General features: G+C 43.6%; 1 protein-coding gene across 1 annotated transcript in view; it reads left to right on the top strand.

Moving 5' to 3' along the window:
* The first annotated feature begins 9,050 nt into the window (after positions 1-9,050).
* The window catches only part of EDN3 (endothelin 3), a 33,108-nt gene continuing 20,684 nt past the window's right edge, over positions 9,051-21,474 (top strand). Inside the window, exons 1-3 of the mRNA XM_038369976.2 lie at positions 9,051-9,518; positions 9,694-9,964; positions 10,479-10,755. Of these exons, the coding sequence (XP_038225904.1) occupies positions 9,913-9,964; positions 10,479-10,755 (329 nt within the window). The 5' untranslated portion in view covers positions 9,051-9,518; positions 9,694-9,912. The remainder of the gene's footprint in view (positions 9,519-9,693; positions 9,965-10,478; positions 10,756-21,474) is intronic.

The following is a 21,474-nucleotide window of genomic DNA, read 5'->3' as shown; positions in this document are numbered from 1 at the left end:
AGCGCCTATCACATGGACAGTACAGAATGAATAATAACTTTGTTCAGCTGCTAATAGTATAACATATAGGGATGGATTGTATTAAAGTTTCATACACACGATGCCAAGTTCTGTTCCAGAGTAGAATGCGCTCTTCTCATTGCAGAAAGGCTGACTGTTGGAAGATATATATTTCAATATAATTTTTCAGAAATGTGTTTTCTACAGCAGAAGTTTTCCATGCGCAACATTGGTTATAGCCTAATACTGTTTATTCAGTTACTGGCAGAGGCAAGAGATCACATCAGTATTCTTCACAGCTGGACACAGATGAGGATGGGCAGGCTGTGACTACCAGAAAGAGGACCAGGAAGAATTCCACACAGTTAGAAGTTTCCAATAGACACTAGCTCCTCAACATGGAAACTGTGGAAGATGCCTTCCAAGATCCAGCTGGTCTATGGGAATGGAGAGATGTACAGGACACACTTATGGCAGCTCGGCCCAACCTGTAAGAAAAGCAAGCTTGCCCATAAAGAGTTCTCCAGCTGTCCAAGGAGGACAGTCAGTCCTTGTTGGGGATTCAATACTCTGAAAAATCAAAAGAACATTCTGCAAGGGACAAACAGACAATAGGTGTGCTGTCTTCTTGGAGCCAAGACATGAGACATCACTTTAAGATTGGATAGGCCTCTGAAGTCAGCAGGCAAGGATCCACTGGTGATGGTCCATATCAATACTAATGACACCTAATGAAGACAGAAAATTCTGAAAGTGAACCACTGGGTAGGTATGTGGTATAGAATAGACAGTTTGGGTTTTCTGAAATATTGGTCCACCTTCTGTGGGGAAAGGGAGCTATATAGTTTGAATGGCCTCCACTTCAGTAGAAGCAGAACCAGCCTCCTAGGGAACAAGCTGGCTAGAGTAGTCAGGAAGACGTTAAACTAATAACTAAAAGGTAGGGTAAAAAGAAGGAACATATGAGCACTCATTTAGCACAGAATCAAGATGCTGAAAACAAAATTAATCAAGAAACAAAAGGACACAAAAAGAAGTAATTCTTTGAAATTGCCTATACACTAATACTAGGAGCTTGGATAACCAACAACTGGAGTTGAAATTGCTCATTTACAAACATAAATTTGATCTAACTGATATTTACTGAAACCTGATGGAATGATTTGCATGATTAGAATGTTAAAGGGTACCTAGGAAGGATCAAGTGGGCAAAAGGGGAGGAGGAGTGGCACTCTATGTCAAAAATAGAATTATCTGTTTCCAAGTCACTGATAACGTGAAAAAAACTGTCTTGAATGTTCATGGATCAACAAATTAACAGATAACACCCAAGATGGAGTATTAGTTTGTGTCTGCTACAGACTGCCAAATCACACTAGGGAACAGGATGGCTGGCTTCTTAAGCAATTATCTGTAATGTCTAGGCAAAAAAAAAAAAAAGCTGCATTCAGAGTATTCAGTTTGAGTAGCACATCCTGGAGGTTTCATGCTGCCAATACTAAAACATCCTTGGAATTTCTAAATATTATAGATGATAATTCCTAACTCAAAAATGTTGCAACAAACATGGAGGAATTCCATATTAGACTTTGTCTTAATAGATAAGGATGAACTGATCACAGAACTAAAAATTAACAGTAGCTGAGGTATAAGTAATTGTGCCATAATCATATTTATAATGCATAAATAGAATAAAATCCACACCAATAATATATATACTCAATGCTTTAAAAGGGCTAATTTCACAAAGCTGAAAACAATTATGAGCCAAATCAGCTGGGAGGAAGAATTTAATCAGAAAAAAAAAGTGAATTGAGAATTGTTTGTAGCTTTTTGGCCATCTAGTGAAGTATTCTTAAAATCCCACAATTAAGGAAGAAAACCATGATTAAAAACATTTGAACTGGTTTACAGGGCAAGTTATATACATATATTGTATACAATAGATTTGTATATAATTTATTATTTGTGTACACACAGTGTTCAGTTCTGGTGTCCACAATTCAAGAAGGATGTCGAAATATTGGAGAGGGTTCAGAGAAGAGCAACGAGAACGATTAAAGGATTAGAAAACCTGCCTGATAGTGATAAACTCAAGAAGTTCAACCTATTTAGCTTAAAGAGAAGGTTAAGGGGTGACTTGATTATATTCAACAAATACCTACATGCGGAACAAATATTTAATAATGGGCTCTTCAATCTAGCAGAGAATGATATAACACAGTTCAATACCTGGAAGCTGAAGCTAGACAAATTCAGATTGGAAATAAGGTGTAATTGTTTTTTTTAAAGCAGTAAGTAATTAACCATTGGAACAATTTACTAAGGATTGTGGCGGATTCTCCAACACTGATAATTTTTAAATCAAAATTGACTGATTTTCTAAAAGATTTGCTCTAGGAATTATTTTGGAGAAGTTCTATGGCCTGTGTTACATAGGAGGTCAGACCAAATGGTCTTTTCTGGCCTTTAAATCTACTAATCCCTTCACAAGAGCCACATTGTGTCATTTCCACAGCACATGATCTCAGATTTGCCAAATCCTGCTCACCCAGGCAAGCAGGAATCTTCCCCAGGCAACAATGCCACTCATTGCTGCACCATGTAAACTTTTATTAAAAAAATAAAAAGTTTCAAGCTATTATGATTGAGAAGAAAGGCATGACCTTAGTGCCATGGTTTTATAAGTTCTTGAGCTGAGCCCCTCCCTCCTTTGAGTTACAATTTTTTGGTGGCGCCACCCTCCCAATATCTGCCCTCCCCCCTCAGGTTTTCAGGCTGGGGGAAGACGCATGTGGTGGTTTCTGCGGGTGAAGCCAATGCTGGGCAGGGAGGCATTAATAATGACTCACAGACTGGGTGGCCTGCTGAGGTGAGTCAGGGGGGTGGAGGTGACACTCCCTCCCTAAGCAGGCCTGAGCCCCCCGGAATATTCCTCTGTGCCCTCCTAGGGGGACACACCCCACACTTGGTAAACCTCTGCCTTAATGTAACCTTCATGGCAGCACCTGGGCAGCATGAGAGCAGCTGCTGCTGTTAAACTGTCTGACTCTGGACTATAGATGGTGCTCCGCTCACTGACTCAGTTCAGCAGCAGTTAGTACAGGAGCAGAAGTAATGGTCCCTCCTGCTATATGTTCTAGGGTCTCCGCCCTTGGGCTCCAGAGGATGGGAGGCGCACAGTGACTGAGAATTCAGGCTTACCTCTCTAATGTCCCCATGCACAGCTCTGATGAGTTTCCCACTGGAGAGAGTCTTTCCTGAGCTGGGCCATTGATTTAAAGTGTGTTGTTGCTTTGGCCCTCCAGCCAAACCAAAAGTCCTTTTCTTCTAAGGCAAACCAGAAGAGTCTAAGCAGAAAACAAGCAGGCCCTGTATTAGTGCTTTCCAGGGGGGAACGGAGGGGTTTCTGCACCACCTCTGAAGGTAGCACCATAATGGCTGGAGGCATGAACCTCACATGGGGCCCCAGGACAGAAATCTGCCCAATGCTGAAGCCTATTCCCCAGGGCCAGTTGCAACAGTGCCTGTCTTTGCTCAGGCCTCCTCCCCTCACTCCCCCATGCACAAACATTTATACAGGGGCCTTCTGTAACTCACCTCTAGGCCTCCTCCCTGGACCTTTGCTAGCTTCTCCCTGCTTTCTTCACCAGCTTCCTTTCAGCAAGGAGTGACTACCAGCCTTTTCCTCTGTTTCCAGAGCATCTTCTAGGACAGTGCTGCCCCTGCCAGTCCTTTCACCTAATAAGAAGCAGTGGGCCCTGAGATTTCCCAGCAGGCCCTGTACCCCCTCAGCTAGGCAAGGGAAGAAAGGAGAAATCCATCCCCCGGTCAAAGCTGGAAACTGAACCCCTTAAAGGTACAGGTCATCCTTTCACCTACCTTGTCTCCTAGAGACCTGTCCAACTCCAGGGCAGGTTCCATCCATTTCCAGAGCCTCATTTTTTCCATCTGCCCTGGATGATTTGCCTTGCCCTATGCAGTTCCTCCAGCCAGTGTACCTCAAAGAATAAGCAGTCTGTCCCATCAAATAACCCCTTCCTTTCTTCCTTATATATTTCAAGTTCTTCCCACAAGGCAGCCATCTCAGCTCCCACCCTCCAATTTATCTTTTTTTGCTGGTTGCCCTCAATCCCTATTTTATGCAAACAGCATAAAGTATCCACATTAATTGACTACCCATATTTTATCCTGGAATTTTCTTCTGTCAATGCTGCCCCCACACCTGAACGAATTTCAAGTGAATAGATTGTCTCATCTAACAGTGCTTACTATTGTAAATATTATTCTTAATTCCTTTTATTAACTGCTCCAAAGTTTGAGGTTGTTTGGATCCAGGGATTTAGGTCAGGGTTCAGATCTGGGGGAGGGTGGACAGTATTAATAACAGTAGTACTTAGCATTTAGGTAGCACTTTTTATCCAGAGATATGAGCTTTACCTGCAATAAATTATAACAGCAAGGAGTATTATTTTATGCAAAACTTCTTTCTAGATTTCACAACAGCTGAAAGAGGAAGGAATATTTATATTTATGTGCTGTTGCCCTGATGCTAAGAGGGCTGAGAAGGAAGAAAAGAAAGGAAAGAATTCCAGGGCTCTATCCAGACTATAAACTCCTCAGAATATGGATCTTGTCCTCCTATTTGTTTTATTAAACATCTAGCTCACTTTTGATGCTATATAAATAATAATAAAAGAAGGGAAGAAAGAAAGAGACAGGCAGAGGGAAAGATTCCTTTAGACGGGGTGACCAAATTGTGACCTGTATGCTCCTAAAATACGTGGTCATCGTCTTTCTAAATTGGGTTTAAAGGCCCCTGAAGTAAATGTGATTCTTTCCATTCACTTCAAAGGACTTTGAATCAGGCTGTCTGGCAACTAAAGTGGCCGGGGAAACATGATCAGCTTTGGGATTTTATTGCTGTGCAGCTCAAGCAACAAGTAACTTAATAAATAATAATCACAACACTGTGTTTCTGGAGAGCTTATTGATTTCACTGCATTGTACTCACAATCATTATCTATTAATTTCTGTTTATCATTTGAGGAAGGTACGTGTGCCATTAAAAACGCAATGTTTGCAGTTCTACAGCATCTTCTATTCCAAGAATAGAATAATATTGTGATTAATGCTGGAATTGCGGGTGGAGAAGGAGATTTTAATGGTGCCTGCTAAACAAGTACAATAAAAAACAATGGGTGAGTACATTTATTTTTTTAAATATGCGTCCTATGGGAATTAGGTTCTGTTCCTGCGCTGCTAGGTAGTTGTAAGAACAGACATCTGTGGCACATCTGTGTGTACTACTTCTCAAACCTTTATAATCCAGTTCTAATACAATGTTTATTAGTAGGGGAGTATATCCTGGAAGTCTTTTTTTTTTAAATGTTCCCCCTTAGTGGTCTCCCTTGTTTAAACAGCTGTAAAGCTTTTAGTAACTCATAACTATTTTGTGTAGCACTTGTTTGGAGACTAAATGCTATGGGATTATTGGTAGAAAGTATCTGGTTGAGTAATCAATCCCCTCCACAGAAGTATTTATAAGATGGGGAGACAAGGACCAGACAAATATATTAAAAACAAACTGTTTATTAAAGAAACCCAAAGGTGCCTAATTACACTAACAATCTCAAATTTTCAAATATAGAATCTGTTAGCTCACTTTTCTTGGGAATTCCTGCTGTCAGTCTGATTTGGAAACTCTAACGCCATCTCTTCAGCTGCTCCACATTCCAAAACTCCTTAAATCTCAGCCCTGTCTCTGTTCTAGACATATCTCGCCTTTCAGTCAATTATAAGTAAGTTCTTCTCAAATATTTACACTCAAAAATGAGACAGATTCTCTGCTCTTCTTCACTCCCTTTGAGCTGCTCATGTGGCCCAATGGGAAGGGAGATTGGCTGCATTTCCCTAGCTGGGGATTGCCCTGATGTGGGGAAGTACTCTATGGGTGTAGAGCCAGCATAGCTGACTCCTGGCACCACTCCCTCTGCAACCCACCAACACAGAGGGCAGAAAGGTGGGGAGAAGTGGGGAAGAGGATAGAGAGTATTAATGGTAATGATACTTAGCTTCTATGCAGCACATTGATCTGAAGATTTGGAAATTGAGGTATAGCAAGGAAAGTGACTTATCAAAGTCACCCAACAAGTCAAAGGTAAAGCTGTAAAAGAGCGTGTAAATCAGGTCTCTTAGCTTCCCATCTGCTGAACCATGCTGTCTCATATACACTTCCTGCTGGGTATGTCTTAAAAAATTCACCTAAATAAAAATAAAAATTAATTATAATAATAAATAAAAATTCACCTAATAAACCTAAAAGGTTTTTTGACAAAGGACTATGTAATATTGCTAGTGCACTTTTTAGAATGCTTTGCTCTCAAATGGTCTCACAAAGCCACCTTTATTGTATGTCAAAAAATGAGTAAAGTTCAATGTCTAAACGTCATTCAAAATCACCATAGTAAAAGATTAGCACCATCATTCCTTTTTGGGTCTAATTACTAATTAGACATTCTTCCATTACAGTAAATATGAAATTAATAGTTATGCTTATCGATATGCTCTCCTGGAACTTGGAACACTAGATTAGAAATACCTACGTTGGGCCTCGTTTAGAAACAATGACTGAGAAAGCAGACATTTTGGCACCATATTGGATTACAGGTGTTTGCATCTGTACAGCTACAAAATGATCTGTAAAACAATATTTCCCATGCAGGTCTAAAATTAAAGGTTAAATATCTAATTTAGAAATAAATATGGAATATTCATGCAACATTCATTCAACATTTCTGAACCTAGCACCTAACCTAATTGAAATTGCTTACTGAGTAAGAAAAAGCATAATCTTTGTGCTAATTATTGTTGTTACATTCAATGTGTGTTTTCAGACAACTTCTGATTTATGACTTATTAGCCTACATATTTACCTAACATGAAGGCCTAATAATAATGCATGACAAAGATTTGTTTCTGTTCCTAGTTACTTGGGTGGAAATCAGAAATAATTCCTTTGAAGTGAATCTAGCTGAGAGCAAGATCAGGCCACACAGAATCCAGAAATAATAATCTTTTTGCTAAGGGTCTCTCTGTTTTTACGGTGGAAGTTACATCTAATCTTTTATTTCTTTTACAGCTCATTTGGTCAAAACCTTGCCCTTGGGTTCTTAATTTCTAAACCTTCATTAAGAATTCTAGGATATATTTTATTACTTTTTTGTTTACACTGCACTCGAGTTGCTGACACAGCATTCCTTGTCTTTTCAGAGTGAAAACAGCACATATAAGAAAGAGCAGAGCACATTCAAGCTGCTATTTAAAGAAATGGTAGGATTTTAAAAGCAGAATACTGCCTTTCAGTAGCATTTGAGATTGGGACACCACTGTTTCTAACATTGTCTTTGGTGGCTGTTGTATTGCTAATCGGTCCACAAGTATGATAAAATGATGATACTGCTACGTTGTTCCTTTCTTTCACTGTTTCTCTTATTACTGTGAGAATACTTCACTATTAGGGAGAAGGAAAATTCTTATATTGCAACAAAAGAAAACTCAGGTGATAAAACTAGAATTTAGAATCATATCATTTGGAAATTATCACACTCTCGATTTATAAACAGTGATTCCCATTGACTGAGAAATAATGGCACAATATGCCTCTATAATTTTTCTCCTGCAGACAGGTGAAAATGCAATGTCAAGCATTATGTAGTATAGCTGAAGTTGTGTCAGTTCCAGGATATTACAGAGACAAGGTGGGTGAGGTAATATGTTTAACTGGAGCAACTTCTATTGGTGTCAGAGGCAAGGTTTCGAACCATACAGTGCTTCTCTTGACAAGGTACTCCCAGCATTAAGCAAAATGCAAAGTGGAATAGATTGTTTAGCATAAGTAGTTAGCACATATTGCGTGGGACCATTCAACACACTGCATTACAACAAATCCCCTCTTTTAGTCCTATGACTGCAGAGATGTTAACAGGCCACTCTACCTTGAATGGTCCAGGTGCCAAGCAAGTGATCTAACCACTGGGCTAAAAGTTATAAGGTATATGCTTAACTTTAAGCAGGGGAGAGTATTGAAATCTATGGGAATACTCTCATCTTTACAGGTAAGCACATGCTTTGCTGGATCAGGGCCAAACTTCAGTGTAGCGCTAGTGACATGAGTTTATCCCCAAATAAATTTGTTAGTCTTTAAGGTGCTCCTCATTCTATGAGCTTTTTTGAGGCTCACTGTTACTAGAAACTCTGATTTAACTAATGATTCTTAGAATTCGCAGTGATCCTGTCTTTTCAGCCTGGCTTTGGACTTAGTACCTTTCACTCTCCTGCTTCTGATATTTTATAGCTACATGTCATAAAGTGTGGTCACTTTCAGAGACATTATGTCTCTTTGTATTATTAGACAGGAACATAGTATTTACACTCTCTGCCTCAGTTTTTACATCTTTGAAAACAGGCAACAAGACTGAGTTTCTTAATTAATGGAACATGATATTGAAGTGAGCTTTTATATAAAGTGTGGCTACTGAATAACACACACGAGAGGTTGGTATTTTTGGGGGGTGGAGGGAGGTAGGGGAGGAGAATGATGTAGTTTTCCTGGGGAAGAAGAAAAGTGCACTTATGAAATATCAGAAATTGAGCATAATTGTCTGTAGGGTTCCCCCCCCCACCATGAAAGAGGGCTTAGGGAATGCACTGATGGCTGGAATCAGGTGGCTAGGTGTTTCTTACAGGAATGAGTTAGACACCTGCCTTGCTCCATACCAAAAGTGATCGCAGAGGAGGTGTTCACCTTATACCCTTTAGCCCAGTGGTTAGAGCACTCACCAGGGATGTGGGAGACCTTTCCCAGAGCTAAAAGTTATAAGGGAGGCAAGCACCACCTCCTCTTCCTCCAGCTGGATTTTGGCTGGTACCCAGTGAGTCAGAAAGCCCACGCCTACCAGACTGGGGCTGCATGCAGTTTAGACAGATGAATGCCTGTCTTCTTGCATTTCATGAATCATTGTGGCACAAGTTGAGGAGATAGGCTTCTGGATGCCTAGAGTGAGGCAGCAGTTCTTATGCTGAGGCAGAAAAATAGACACCCAGGGAATTTTTACCCTGAAAATTTAGCCACTGAGTGAGTTGAGGTGCCTGCAGAACTCAGTGGGAGTTTTGTGGATCATATTGGACTGGATTTAGCTGTTTAAATCCAAGATTTAGGTGCCTAAGTGCTTGGTGGATCTGGGGCCTAAATGACTTGCCCAAGGTCACACAGGAAGTCAGTGGCAGAAACAAAGAAACTGAGCACAAATCTGAGTCACAATCTAGTGTTCTGACCATAAAAACCAGCCGACCTCTCTGAGCCGATACCAAACCAACAGGGCCAGCTCTTGTGAGAGCGATGGATTAAGAATCACATAGCAAGTTAAGAACATCCGGGAGGGTGTTCAGTCAGCAGCTTGTGCCTCCTCCCTCTCTCTACCTGTGCAAGGCTGCAAGCCATGGGAAACCACGAGGGGGTAAGTGATCGCAACCCTCACCATCCATATACACTGAGCAGTCAGCTGTCAGCTTGTGGGAGGCAACTGCAGTTTTAAAGCAGTTTTAAAGCAGCTCCGCTTTCTAATCGGATTGGGGGGGGGGGAAAGCGCAGCAATGGATCTTTTCTTCTTTTGACAACACTCTCCCCTTCAGGACTAATTCTGCACGGGGGGAAAAGAAAACCCCCCAACAAGCCAGAAGCACCGATCACACCTCCGTGTGGGAACTAATTGCTGGGAGCAGCGTTTGCTGCGAGACCTAGGATTTCCCCTGCCTCCAACCTGAAGCGGTTTCTCCTGGAACAAAGTCACCCCCCCACACACACACACGCCACCTTTGCCGGCCGTTGACACGTTTGGCTATTCGGATTGAATGGAGCTGGGATTCTGGTTACTCGTTGGATTTACAGTGACCTCGAGCGCAGGTAAAAGGGGGTTTCTTGGGGGGGGTCGCCCGCTCTGGCACACAAAGTTGCGGGGGGGGGGGGCTGCAGCGCCTGGTCAGTAAGTAGGAACCCACATCAGTAGTTTTAAGCTGGAGTTTAAAGGAGACAATATAAACGAACAGCTGCATGAACGGGGCCCTCCGCGCCCTAACTCTCGCCTGAAAATCGAACCGAACCCGCAGCAGGCGCTGGGGTCCCCGCTCCCAGCCTGGGCCCCTGGCACGCTGCGCCCTGCTCCCGCAGAGCTCCCTGTGCTCCCGGGGGCACCCCCGAAGCAGGCAGAGAGCCCGGGGGCTGCCTCCGGACCTGCCGCCCGCCAGGATTCAAACTCAGCCCCTCGCCACCCCGCAAAAGAAATCCAGTTGCGGGGGGGGGGGGGCGCTAGTGGACAGGGCAAGCCCCTCGCGGGCGGGAGGGAGGGGGGCTTTCAGAGCCGAGGGAAGCCCCCCTCCCCCCCCCGCGGCTCAGCCTTTCTTCTCTCCCCACCCTGCAGGGTTCTCGCTGCCCGTGCCTCGCCCGCGGCCCCTCTCCGAGAGCGGCCGGGGCCCGCGGTCTCCCGCGCCCCGAGAGCGGGTCAGTGCGGAGAGCCCGGGCCGGGCCGCCGCAGGGGGGCTGCTGGCCGGCGGCGAGGCCGGTACCGGCCGTGGAGGGAAGGCGGATGGCCCGGGAGCGCCACGCCGCAGAGCCAAGCGCTGCACTTGCTACACCTACAAGGACAAGGAGTGCGTGTACTACTGCCACCTGGACATCATCTGGATCAACACCCCCGAGTGAGTGCGGCGGGCGGCACCCCCCCGGGAGACCCCGGGAGAGGGGGGCAGAGCAGCACCCCAGAGAGCTGGAAGGAGAGATCCCAGGGCGGGGAAGATTCCAGGGATGGGGCGGGAGAGACACCCGGGGATAAGGGGGAGCAGCTCCAAGGGAGAGCTGGGGGGAGAGATCCCGGGGACAGGGGGAGCAGCTCCAAGGGAGAGCTGGGGGGAGAGATCCCGGGGACAGGGGGACCAGCACCCCATGGAGAGCTGGGGAGAGAGATCCCGGGGACAGGGGGACCAGCACCCCATGGAGAGCTGGGGGGAGAGATCCCGGGGACAGGGGGACCAGCACCCCATGGAGAGCTGGGGGGAGAGATCCCGGGGACAGGGGGGAGCAGCACCCCAGGGAGAGCTGGGGAGAGAGATCCCGGGGACAGGGGGGAGCAGCACTCCAGGGAGAGCTGGGGAGAGAGATCCCGGGGACAGGGGGGAGCAGCACCCCAGGGAGAGCTGGGGAGAGAGATCCCGGGGACAGGGGGGAGCAGCACCCAGGGAGAGCTGGGGAGAGAGATCCCGGGGACAGGGGGAGCAGCACCCCAGGGACAGCTGGGGTGAGAGACCCCGGGGGGATGGGAGTAGCACCTGGACTTCTGGCAATCCCAGGGGAGCTGGAGCTGGGCTGGAGTAAGCAAATGGGGACTGGCTCTCCAAAGTGAGTGAGCCAGAGACCAGGTGGGTGGGACGGGCCATGGCGGGGGAGCAGCCCCCTGACATGGGTCCCTGCTCTATCCCCAAGCCCTGAAGGATGAGAAAAGGAAGGGGATGAGGAGTGGAGACCCTAGTGGGGATAGGGGGTCAGCCACTGGGAGTGAGCCTGCCTGGAAAGGGGGTATTGGCCTCAGCCCCCTAGAGTAAGCGAGGCCCCTTCAGGGAGGGAAAAGATGCTGTGTCCCGGAGGAGTAAGGAGATTCCTCTCCTGGGGGAGCTGGGAATCAGTACACCGGTGTGAGTAAGGGGCTGAGGGTGCTCTCCCCTTTCCTCCTGGGAATGGTACAGGAGGGCTGGAGGATGATTCTTGCAGACCGCCGCTGAAGGGGTTCCCCTCAGGGATGGGGTGCTGTGGGGGCCGGGGCTCCCTGCCCAGAAGAGGGGAGAGGCTACAGAGAGCCATGCACCAAGCTCTTGCTGCCATCCCTCCCCTGCATGACTTCTCCAGCTGCTAGTTGGCCATCTTACCAGTTACGAGGCCCCTGAATGAGAGAGTGTGAATGTGTGCCAAACTTAGAGCAGCTCTTGTCCAGGGAGCTAATATATCGGTGCAGGGAAGGCACGACAGAAGCAGCCATATTTTTAGATTGCACGCTCTTTCGGATTGCCCTCCGAAAGTGCCTAGTGTTCTGTAGGTACTACCATAGTCAGATTCTACATAATAATAATAATTAATAAATGGAAAGGGTTGTTTGTAGCCAGTGAACTATCCTATCGTGTCCTTTGTACAGAGAGAAAAACTTTTAAAGTTCTGCTCTGAAAAGTGACTCTCTAGAGGTTCCATGTTTCTGGTCTCTCAGTGACCCCAGGGCAAATCTGTTGCATTAACCAGTAAAAAGATGGCTTTTCTCAGTGCCAGCCCTGTCAATTCAATCTGGAGTCTTGGCTCATGCTTCTTCATAAGTTAGTTGGGATCCTTCTTTTGGAACTTGGTGCTGGATTTAATGACCCCCTCCGATGCGGAGAACTTATAGGAGTCATCCCATCAAAGGGACTATCATATGAGGAAGGGCAATCAAGGGTGGAATCAAGTCCTTAGTTAACAATTCTGTCGATGCATGAACTAGAATAGAACCCTCAACTCAACTGCACTAGCTTTGCAAAGCTAACAGAAGTATACGTGTAATAAAATCTCACTTGTCACTAAATAAGCAGAGAAAACTTAAGATACACTCAGGGAGAAGATTTGTTGATATACGAATTTTTTTACTTTCTTTTCCGTCCATAGCTGCACATTATCCATTTCACTGACATACACACATCCTGAAGTTCCGGCATAATTTGAATCTCTACTAATCTTCTCCATACTGTGCCTCAACAGTTTTTCCTCTGACAGTATCTCTCATCACTTTGTTGAGGTGCTGACAAACATATCAACAAAGTGGTGGTGAACATCTTACAACATACATTGTCCATTAGGATTACGCCTGCTGATAAATTAAACAGAGTATCAGACACTTGTCTGAAGTTGCTGTTAACTACACGCAGCACTTAATTCCCTGTTAAGTACAGTGCCTTTTTTGTTTTGGTTCGTGTTTGCAGTGTGAGGTCTCACGTGCTAGAACTCAGGCTGGGTGGAGCTTGCATATTGAACAGCAGGATCCGTATCTAGATGGATTAACAGAAAGACCTAGTCCAGGACAGAGTAACACTGAGCCTACAGCCTCAATTTCTGAGCCTTGGCTCCTGTATCTAGACTGGGGGTGCTCCAATCTCCTGCCTGAAACAATATATCTTAAATATATTCTAAGGCCACGACTACACTATGAACTAGGAGTGTGATTCCCTTGCTCACAAGTACAGACTCGCACTATCTCAGGTATAAACAGCAGTGTAGCCGTGGTAGCATGGGTAGCAGCAGAGATGTGGCTTAGCTGTGCTGGGTACATACCCACGAGTTTCAGGCAGGTTTGAACTCAGCACAGCTAAACCCTGCCTCCATGGCTATTTATATTTGCACTAGCTCAGTGAGAACCAGTGTGAGTATCTGTATGTGAGTAGGGGAATCACAAGCCTAGCTCATAGAGTAGATGTTGCCTAAGGGGAATGTTTCATGGGCTGTCTCCTACTGGTAATCAGATAACATCCCTGGGGTAGTCACAGCAATTGTACCTTGAAAAAGTAATTAGGAAAGAACTTAATGTATTTTTTAGCTTCATTTAACGAACTTTAGAAGCTGGAAACAAGGCAGAGGAGTCAGCCCCATATGACCATCCAGCTTTCCATTGACCATCAGCAATGTGTCCACTTACCACAGTTTGGGAACTTTTGCAATAAGATAAACATGTCCTTTTAATTAACTACAGGGACTTTAATTGGTTCAGAATAACACTGAGAAAAATCAAGTAACAGTAAAAATTAATGAAGCTAGTGGGTCCTGACTTACAGGCTATATCCAGCACCACTTCCTTTGTGACTGCACCAACCAATTCCAGCTGGAAGCACTGTCAATTGACAAGTCTTTTGAACTCCATAAATGTGCAGTAACCAGACAGTCACCCTGGTCCTTGAAGCTCCATACTTCACCACCGCTGGGCTTAGTTAGGAGTAATGTAAGCTAAATATTTATCACTCGTATTTAAACCAAGGCTTGACTGGTGAAACTTTTAATAACCAATAACTTCATTGTAAATGTTTTCCCCATGAGTTTCAAAACTGATTTGAACTGTTTGGGGTTAGATTCTGCACCCCTTTATGTCAGTGACAAAAGTCCCTTTTTACTCCAGTAGGAATAGGATTGAGCCTTTGTCTCTGAATATAGCAGCCTTCTTATGGATGCAGGGTGCTTGCCAAGCCGATTTGTGGCCTTTATCAGTCGCATGCAGAGGCCTCAGCCCACCATCACATCTGGTCAGAGGGCAGTCGTCAGTGATGCATGACGTTGTCTGTCTTTGGCCACAACTGTATGAATCCTGGCTGCATGTTGACCCTGGCCCATTTGAAATCAGTTCAGAAGGACCCATGAGTGGCGTGGCAAGGCAAATCAAAACCAAGTACAGTACATCCATATTTGGGTCAGTTCTAAGAGACAGTCGTGTAACATTGATAGTATGGGAGAGTGAAGTAGAATTCTATTTTTTTTTTTCACTTGAGGTTTTTTTTTCCCTGGGAAGAAAGCAAGAAATGGAGGAAAGGTTTAGGATAGAAGTTTGTATTTTTAAAAATCAAAGGAATTTGATTAATGATTGTAGGAAGTGTATGATTTCAATGTAAACACCCATATTATGCTTCATTTGCATTGATTTACTAGTCCTTCAGGGTAGGTTTTTTTAAATTTACCCTTTTCAGCCTACATTTCTTAAACTTCTTGTCTGGATGATATATTATTTTCAACTGAATAAATTAAAAATATCCACTAATCTGAAGTCCTCATTGTGAACTCAGTGCATGTGTGAGTTTTGGCTTGATCATGAGGAATATTTAAACCCAGAGTGCTTATTTTTAATCAGTATTTGAGTCTTTGCCTCTATTGACACTTTAAAACAAGTGTAAATGTTTAAATGCTTCAATTAAAAAAATAACCTAGTCAAATAGTTTGAACAGAACCTGATCACAGTCATTACTCATGCATGTAATGCCATTGAGCTAAATGGGACTATTCATGGTCGGTTTTCAGGGTCAAGCCCGTATTTTCAAAAGACTGGATTTCACCAGTAAATCAATCATATGGTTTTAATTTCAGAGTAGAGAAGGACAACTTACAGTAATGAGACAGGATTCAAACAGACCAATCTTTTGATAAGATGACTTTTGCAGTGACAATAACATAAGCACTTCCACTGCATAATTGTCCAGAAATTAAACATTCAGGAACTGACTCTCCATTGTGTTACTCTGGTGTAAAAACTAGTGAATTTCCACTCAAGCCCAACGAGTTCCACCGATATAAATTGGTATAATGGAGTGGGAAAATCAGGCTCTCACTGCTTGTATTAAAAAATGTCCAGGAAGTCCCACTACACTTGGGTACAGATCTAGCACTTGTGGCTTTCAGTATGAGGGGTGATATCCAACCTTAGCAGAGCTGTCACGTTTTATGCAGCTGGATGTGAAGTTTTATGCAAATGAATGAGTTATGAACATTTTCAAATATTTGCATCTAAGCATAAACTTTAATTTATGGTCACCACACTGCGTCCCACATACAATGGCAGGGGTAGGCTACAAAGCTGCATAAAACTTAGCAGCTGGCATGCGTGGGAGCTAGGGTTGTGTGGGTGCTAGAAGAGGTGTGAGTTAGTGGGAGCTGGGGTTGCTGGAATCAGGGGGTGCACGGTACAGGTTGGGGGAATGCTAGTTGGATACCCACAAGGGTTGGTTGGGCGGCTGGAGTCTCCCAGGGAGTGGAGGGTAAAAGAGACGGGTGGCTGTACTCTGGCGGGAGAGCTTGGTGCCTGTATTGAACCCACTCACCTTCTGTCCCAGCTACCAGCCCTCCTTTTGTTTGAGCCTTTCCTGCCTTCCTCCAGCAAGGGGAACGCCTAAATGGGAGACAGAGAGGCAGTTGCCTGTAGAGGAGGTGCCGCTGCAGACCTTGGTGTACAGAAGGAATAACTACAGCCTTTGTACTCGGCCCAACTAGATGCTTGAGGCTCCTGCTAGGCTGCAGGAATGTGAGGATATCATGAGAGATATAGAGAGAGACAAAAGGTGGGTGGGGTAATATATGTTATTGGACCAATTTCTGGTGGTGAAAGAGACAAGCTTTTGGGCTTACACTGAGCTGTGGTTTTATCTGTAAGCCTGAAAGCTTGTGTCTCCCACCAACAGAAACTGGTCCAATAACAGATATTACCTCACCCACTATGTCTCTCTAAGATCCTGGGACTGACACAGCTACAACACTGCATACATCAGAGATGTATGACACTTGGCAGCACTGGCTTGGCTCACCCAGGGAGCTTCCACAGAGGCAGGCATGTATATCTGAGAGCAGATGGAAGGGCTGTGCATGGAGACACTGACCCTTCTTGAAAATACACACATCCAGTGCAACAAGAGCACGACTGGGGTTTAGTGTCAGACATCTAGGCCCTACTGCTGTGCTGACTGTTCACCCTGAGCAGTCAGGCCCCCTGAAATTCGTTGGATTGATCAGGAATGTGACTGAGAGGAATGTGGCCTGCACTGAGTAGTTTAATATCCCCTAGCGTTCAGCCTACTCTTTCTGAATAGGAGTAGCCACAATGTCCATAGGAACTTTATGTATGTAGTGTTTCTAAGTGGCCCTGTTTTGTCTCCATTGCTGAGTGCATGCAGCTGAGACAGTATCTGACAGTGAAATAGTTGGCTGTCAAAGAAAGCTGATCAGAAGTAGGTTTGGCACCCCTAGAAAGAGCGTCATTTACTCTTAGGAAATAAAAGAAACAGGAGGCCAGAAGGTTTTCTGAAACTTCTCCTGTTTATTCACCTCTTTTCCTTTCTTATCTCTGACTTTCTCACCACTCATTTCCCATCTATGCTCAGCATCATCTTTCACTAGGGTGACCAGACAGTAAGTGTGAAAAATCGGGACAGGCGGTGGGGAGTAATAGGAGCCTATATAAGAAAAAGCCCCAAATATCGGGACTGTCCCTATAAAATCGGGACATCTGGTCATCCTGTCGTTCACTATCTCCCCATTTTCTTTCCTTCCCATAACATCATTATCCCCTTTGAATTACCTCCTTCCTCCCTCACTTCTTATCCCCCCCAATAGCCCTTAGTTCCTGTTTTACCCTTCCTTATTATATACCAGGGGTCGGCAGCCTTTCAGAAGTGGTGTGCCGAGTCTTCATTTGTTCACTCTAATTTAAGGTTTTGCGTGCCAGTAATACATTTTAACGTTTTTAGAAGGTCTCTTTCTATAAGTCTTTAATATATAACTAAACTATTGTTGTATGGAAAGTAAATAAGGTTTTTAAAATGTTTAAGAAGCTTCATTTAAAATTAAATTAAAATGCAGAGCCCCCTGGACCGGTGGCCAGGTCCCAGGCAGTGTGAGTGCCACTAAAAATCAGCTCACTTGCTGCCTTGGCACACGTGCCATAGGTTGCCTACCCCTGTTATATACCATGCTTCCAAATTCCCCTCCTTTCCCAACCTCATTTCTTTGCCTACCTCTTGCAACAGAAGATACTTTTAAACACTGTAGTAACATATTCAAAACAGACCCTGGTTTTGAGAAGCGGGTTAGGTCAGCAAGTAGGGAGGTATTGGAAGGCAGAAAATTACAGCGTTTCTAGGCTCCGACCCTGGAGACCCCCAGTGTTAAGAGAGTGAGAGCATGTGTCTGTCTGTCTGGACTTGTCAGTGAACTACTGGGGTCACTTCAGCCCTCAGAGCAAGCTGGTGTCATTTTGATACTGTTGTAGTTTTGTTTGCTGGAAATGGTGAGCGAATGAGAGAGAAAGAAGGGAGAAAAATCGGGACAGGCGGACAGGGGAGTAATAGGAGCCTATATAAGAAAATGTGAAAGTCACAGCAGGATGCAGCAATTAATTATCCTTGTGGACAAAAGGTTACATTGCAAAACCATTATGAAAAGCTAGTATATGCTGCATGCCGAGGCAATCTGTTACTCGGTAATGATGATAGAATTGCTTTATGATTCTGTGTTCTCTGTCAAATGATGAATTTTATCTTGCTCCGATCTGTAATTAAAGATACTGAAAATCTCTCAACAGAAAGAACTACTACTTTTTGACAATACCCACTGACTTACAGGCTCAATTATAAAATTTACCCCTGAAATAACTTAGAGAAGAAACCAAAGTCTTTTCTAGGTTACATCTTTAAAACGTTGAATGGCCCCTTATCTTTTGATGGGAGCATATGCATTCAAAAGCAATGTGTGGTCCAATAAATAGATTGTATAGTGTTGCTGATAGTTATTTAGGTAATTGGGGATATGCTGACTGGGTTAAATTTGCCTGGGCCACTGTAGTGATGTCAGTAAAAGAATAAGAGGTGACTTGATTACAGTGGAGAAGCACCTTCATGCAGAAAAAAGACAAGGTACTGAAAGGATCATTATTGTAGAATCCGATGAAGTGAGCTGTAGCTCACGAAAGCTTATGCTCTAATAAATTTGTTAGTCTCTAAGGTGCCACAAGTACTCCTTTTCTTATTGTAGCAGAGAAATACATAACAAGAACCAATGGCTGGAAGTTAAAACCAGACAAATTCAGATTAGAAATAAGAGATTTTTAACAGTGATGATTAATCACTCGAACAAACTCCCAAGATAAGTTGTGGATTTTTCATCACTTGAAGTGTTCAGATCCAGATAGGATGCCTTCAGGAAGATTATGCATTAGTCAAACACAATTTACTGGCTCAGTACAGGAGTAACTGGATGAAATTCTCTGGCTTGTGTTATACAGGAAGTCGGACTAGATTATCTAATGATCCCTTCATGCTTTAAATATGAAATTATGAATTGGTAGGATTGGATGGGTATAGTTAAAGGCAGAATTTGACCTAATATTTCTGTGCTGGCTGCCCAGTTCTGAACCTCTGTACTTATCCAGATATATCCTGCAGAGCTGGAAGAGTACAAACATAGCCCAGTGGTCTTCCCTTTTAGTGTTCAGGATGGGGTTGGCAGAGGATGAGGCCATCAGCATCTCATAAACATGCTGAAACATTCTTGTCACCGAATAATGGACACACATACTGATTCCTACAATATTAGTGATTCAGATATTCCAGATTTTGACTGCCATTTAAGAGTATGATCTGTGCTTGGAAGACAGCTCCAGCCTGTTTTCCTATTAAATTATGCGCTTCTGATTTGGCAGGATGGGACCCACTTCTAGGGATGAGAAAGGGTAATTGCTTTCCAGGCACATTCAGGCTTTGGTCTTTTTGCTGAAACTGGCATCGGCTTGTTGTGGAGTGAGAATTATACACTAGGTGTCAGACTGACAACAACAACTGATTCCACCTACAGTAGGCCACTAATAACCATCAGAAGTTAATCACCTTCATGCACAACTGACTTAGGTCAGCTTCAAAATGCCAGTCTAGAAATTGAATGGGTTCATATCCTGTTATCAGTCTATATTTATGCATTCTGTTCCCTGTTAATCAAAATTTTGTTCCACAGAAAGAGGAAAGGATCTCTTGGGATACTGTTGTGAAAGAGTTTCAGAGTAGCAGCTGTGCTAGTCTGTATCCGCAAAAAGAAAATGAGTACTTGTGGCACCTTAGAGACTAACAAATTTATTTGAGCATAAGCTTTCGTGAGCTACAGCTCAGTTCATGAAAGCTTATGCTCAAATAAATTTGTTAGTCTCTAAAGTGCCACAAGTACTCCTTTTCTTGTTGTGAAAGAGAAAACTCCTGTGCAGTTTGTCTCAAACTGCTGCTGTAACAGGATGTCACACTGACTATCTAAATGATAATTTCCCACATACCATCCTCTTGTTGTATTCCACCTCACAGGTTGCTGGAGGTTGTTTGTGGTTGAAACTAAACCCCATACATAGTGTAGTCTGTAAACCTTATGGATATGGAGTTATAAATGTAAACTGCTATTAGCATTACAGTGTTTAAAGGGAATTCTTTTATTATTATTAGTTAAGCACACTGTGCTCAGCAGACAGATCCAGCCTGTTTTCCTATTAAATTAGAAAACACAAAATGCAGCTATGAAACCCCAGTTCAGGAAATTGCTTATGCATGTTTAATTTTAAGTACGAATAGTTCCAGTGAAGCCAAGTAAAGTTAAACATACACTTAGATTCTTTGCTGAATCAGGAGGATTGAATTTACTAATCCAAAAACCTAACAATCTAAACACACGGTTTCAATCCTAGAGGGTATGACTGCAGGGTCTTACATATGGTGTCTCTAGCCTCTGTTTGCCAGAGGCTGGGAATGAGCAACAGGGGATGGACCACTTGATGATTACCCATTCTGTTCATTCCCTCTAGGGCCCCTGGCATTGGCCACTGTCAGAAGACAGGTTACTGGGCTAGATGGACCTTTGGTCTGACCCAGTATGGCCGTTCTTATGTATATCCACAGCCACAAAAAAATACGCACCAGTTCTTTTGGATTGTGCAAACACACATTCATACACACATTTATTGTTCAAATGACTATACAAGCAAGGGATGGCTGCATGCTGATCCTAGAGAGACGTACCCGTTATCTTCCCCAAGCCAGCTTCAGTTCATGCATTTGAATTATTGTCATTTACTTACATATATCAGGGCACATTATGGTTATTTAACTTAATTTAAGCAACTTTAAGCATTTTTTTGGGTTCCTTATTCTTTTTGTGGGATGACCACTTTAATAACAGCCCTGTGATGTACACTATGAATGGTAGAATATCAAGTTAACATCAATTATGACAGCGCTAATCCTCCTGAGAGAGACAGACCTAACTATATCATGTATTAAAGATGGACCTGAACTAAATCCCTGGTATGCCCAACGCTTGAATTAGAAGGTTGGATACTGATTCAGAGTCACACTTTCAGTGTTTTGGGCCCCTTTCCACATAATATTTAATTACTGACAAACATATGTGGTTTTTTTAAATAATCGAGCTAGGTAATCTGGTAGAATTACCATAGTTATCAGTGCCATCATATTACTGAAGTTCAGTATTCCACAGACAGATACAATTTGCTTCCGTATTCTCGCATGATCCGCAGCCCTTTTATATGGAAGACTCCCATCCATTTAGTAGGAATGCTGCATGTGGAACAAGTGCAGACTCAGGCCCACTTAATTTTATCTTAAATTAGAGGATCTGGACTTCACACAGCTCTTGAGAATTCATCCCATAGTTTCCCATCCAGTATATTTCCATATAACATTGTTCACACAGAGTATCCTAATGCTTTATAGTGAGCTGTCAGATGCTTTAGTTGGTGTCTGGTAATGTTTTTAAAAGTGACATAGGAGTCTCATTTCCCCTGATTTTAATAAGTCTTACGCTCCTAACTGCCTACATCCCTTTGGAAAAGG

The sequence above is a fragment of the Dermochelys coriacea genome, chromosome 13 (assembly GCF_009764565.3).
Source record: "Dermochelys coriacea isolate rDerCor1 chromosome 13, rDerCor1.pri.v4, whole genome shotgun sequence".
NCBI lineage: Eukaryota > Metazoa > Chordata > Testudines > Dermochelyidae > Dermochelys > Dermochelys coriacea.
This window is presented reverse-complemented; position numbering and strand designations above follow the sequence as displayed.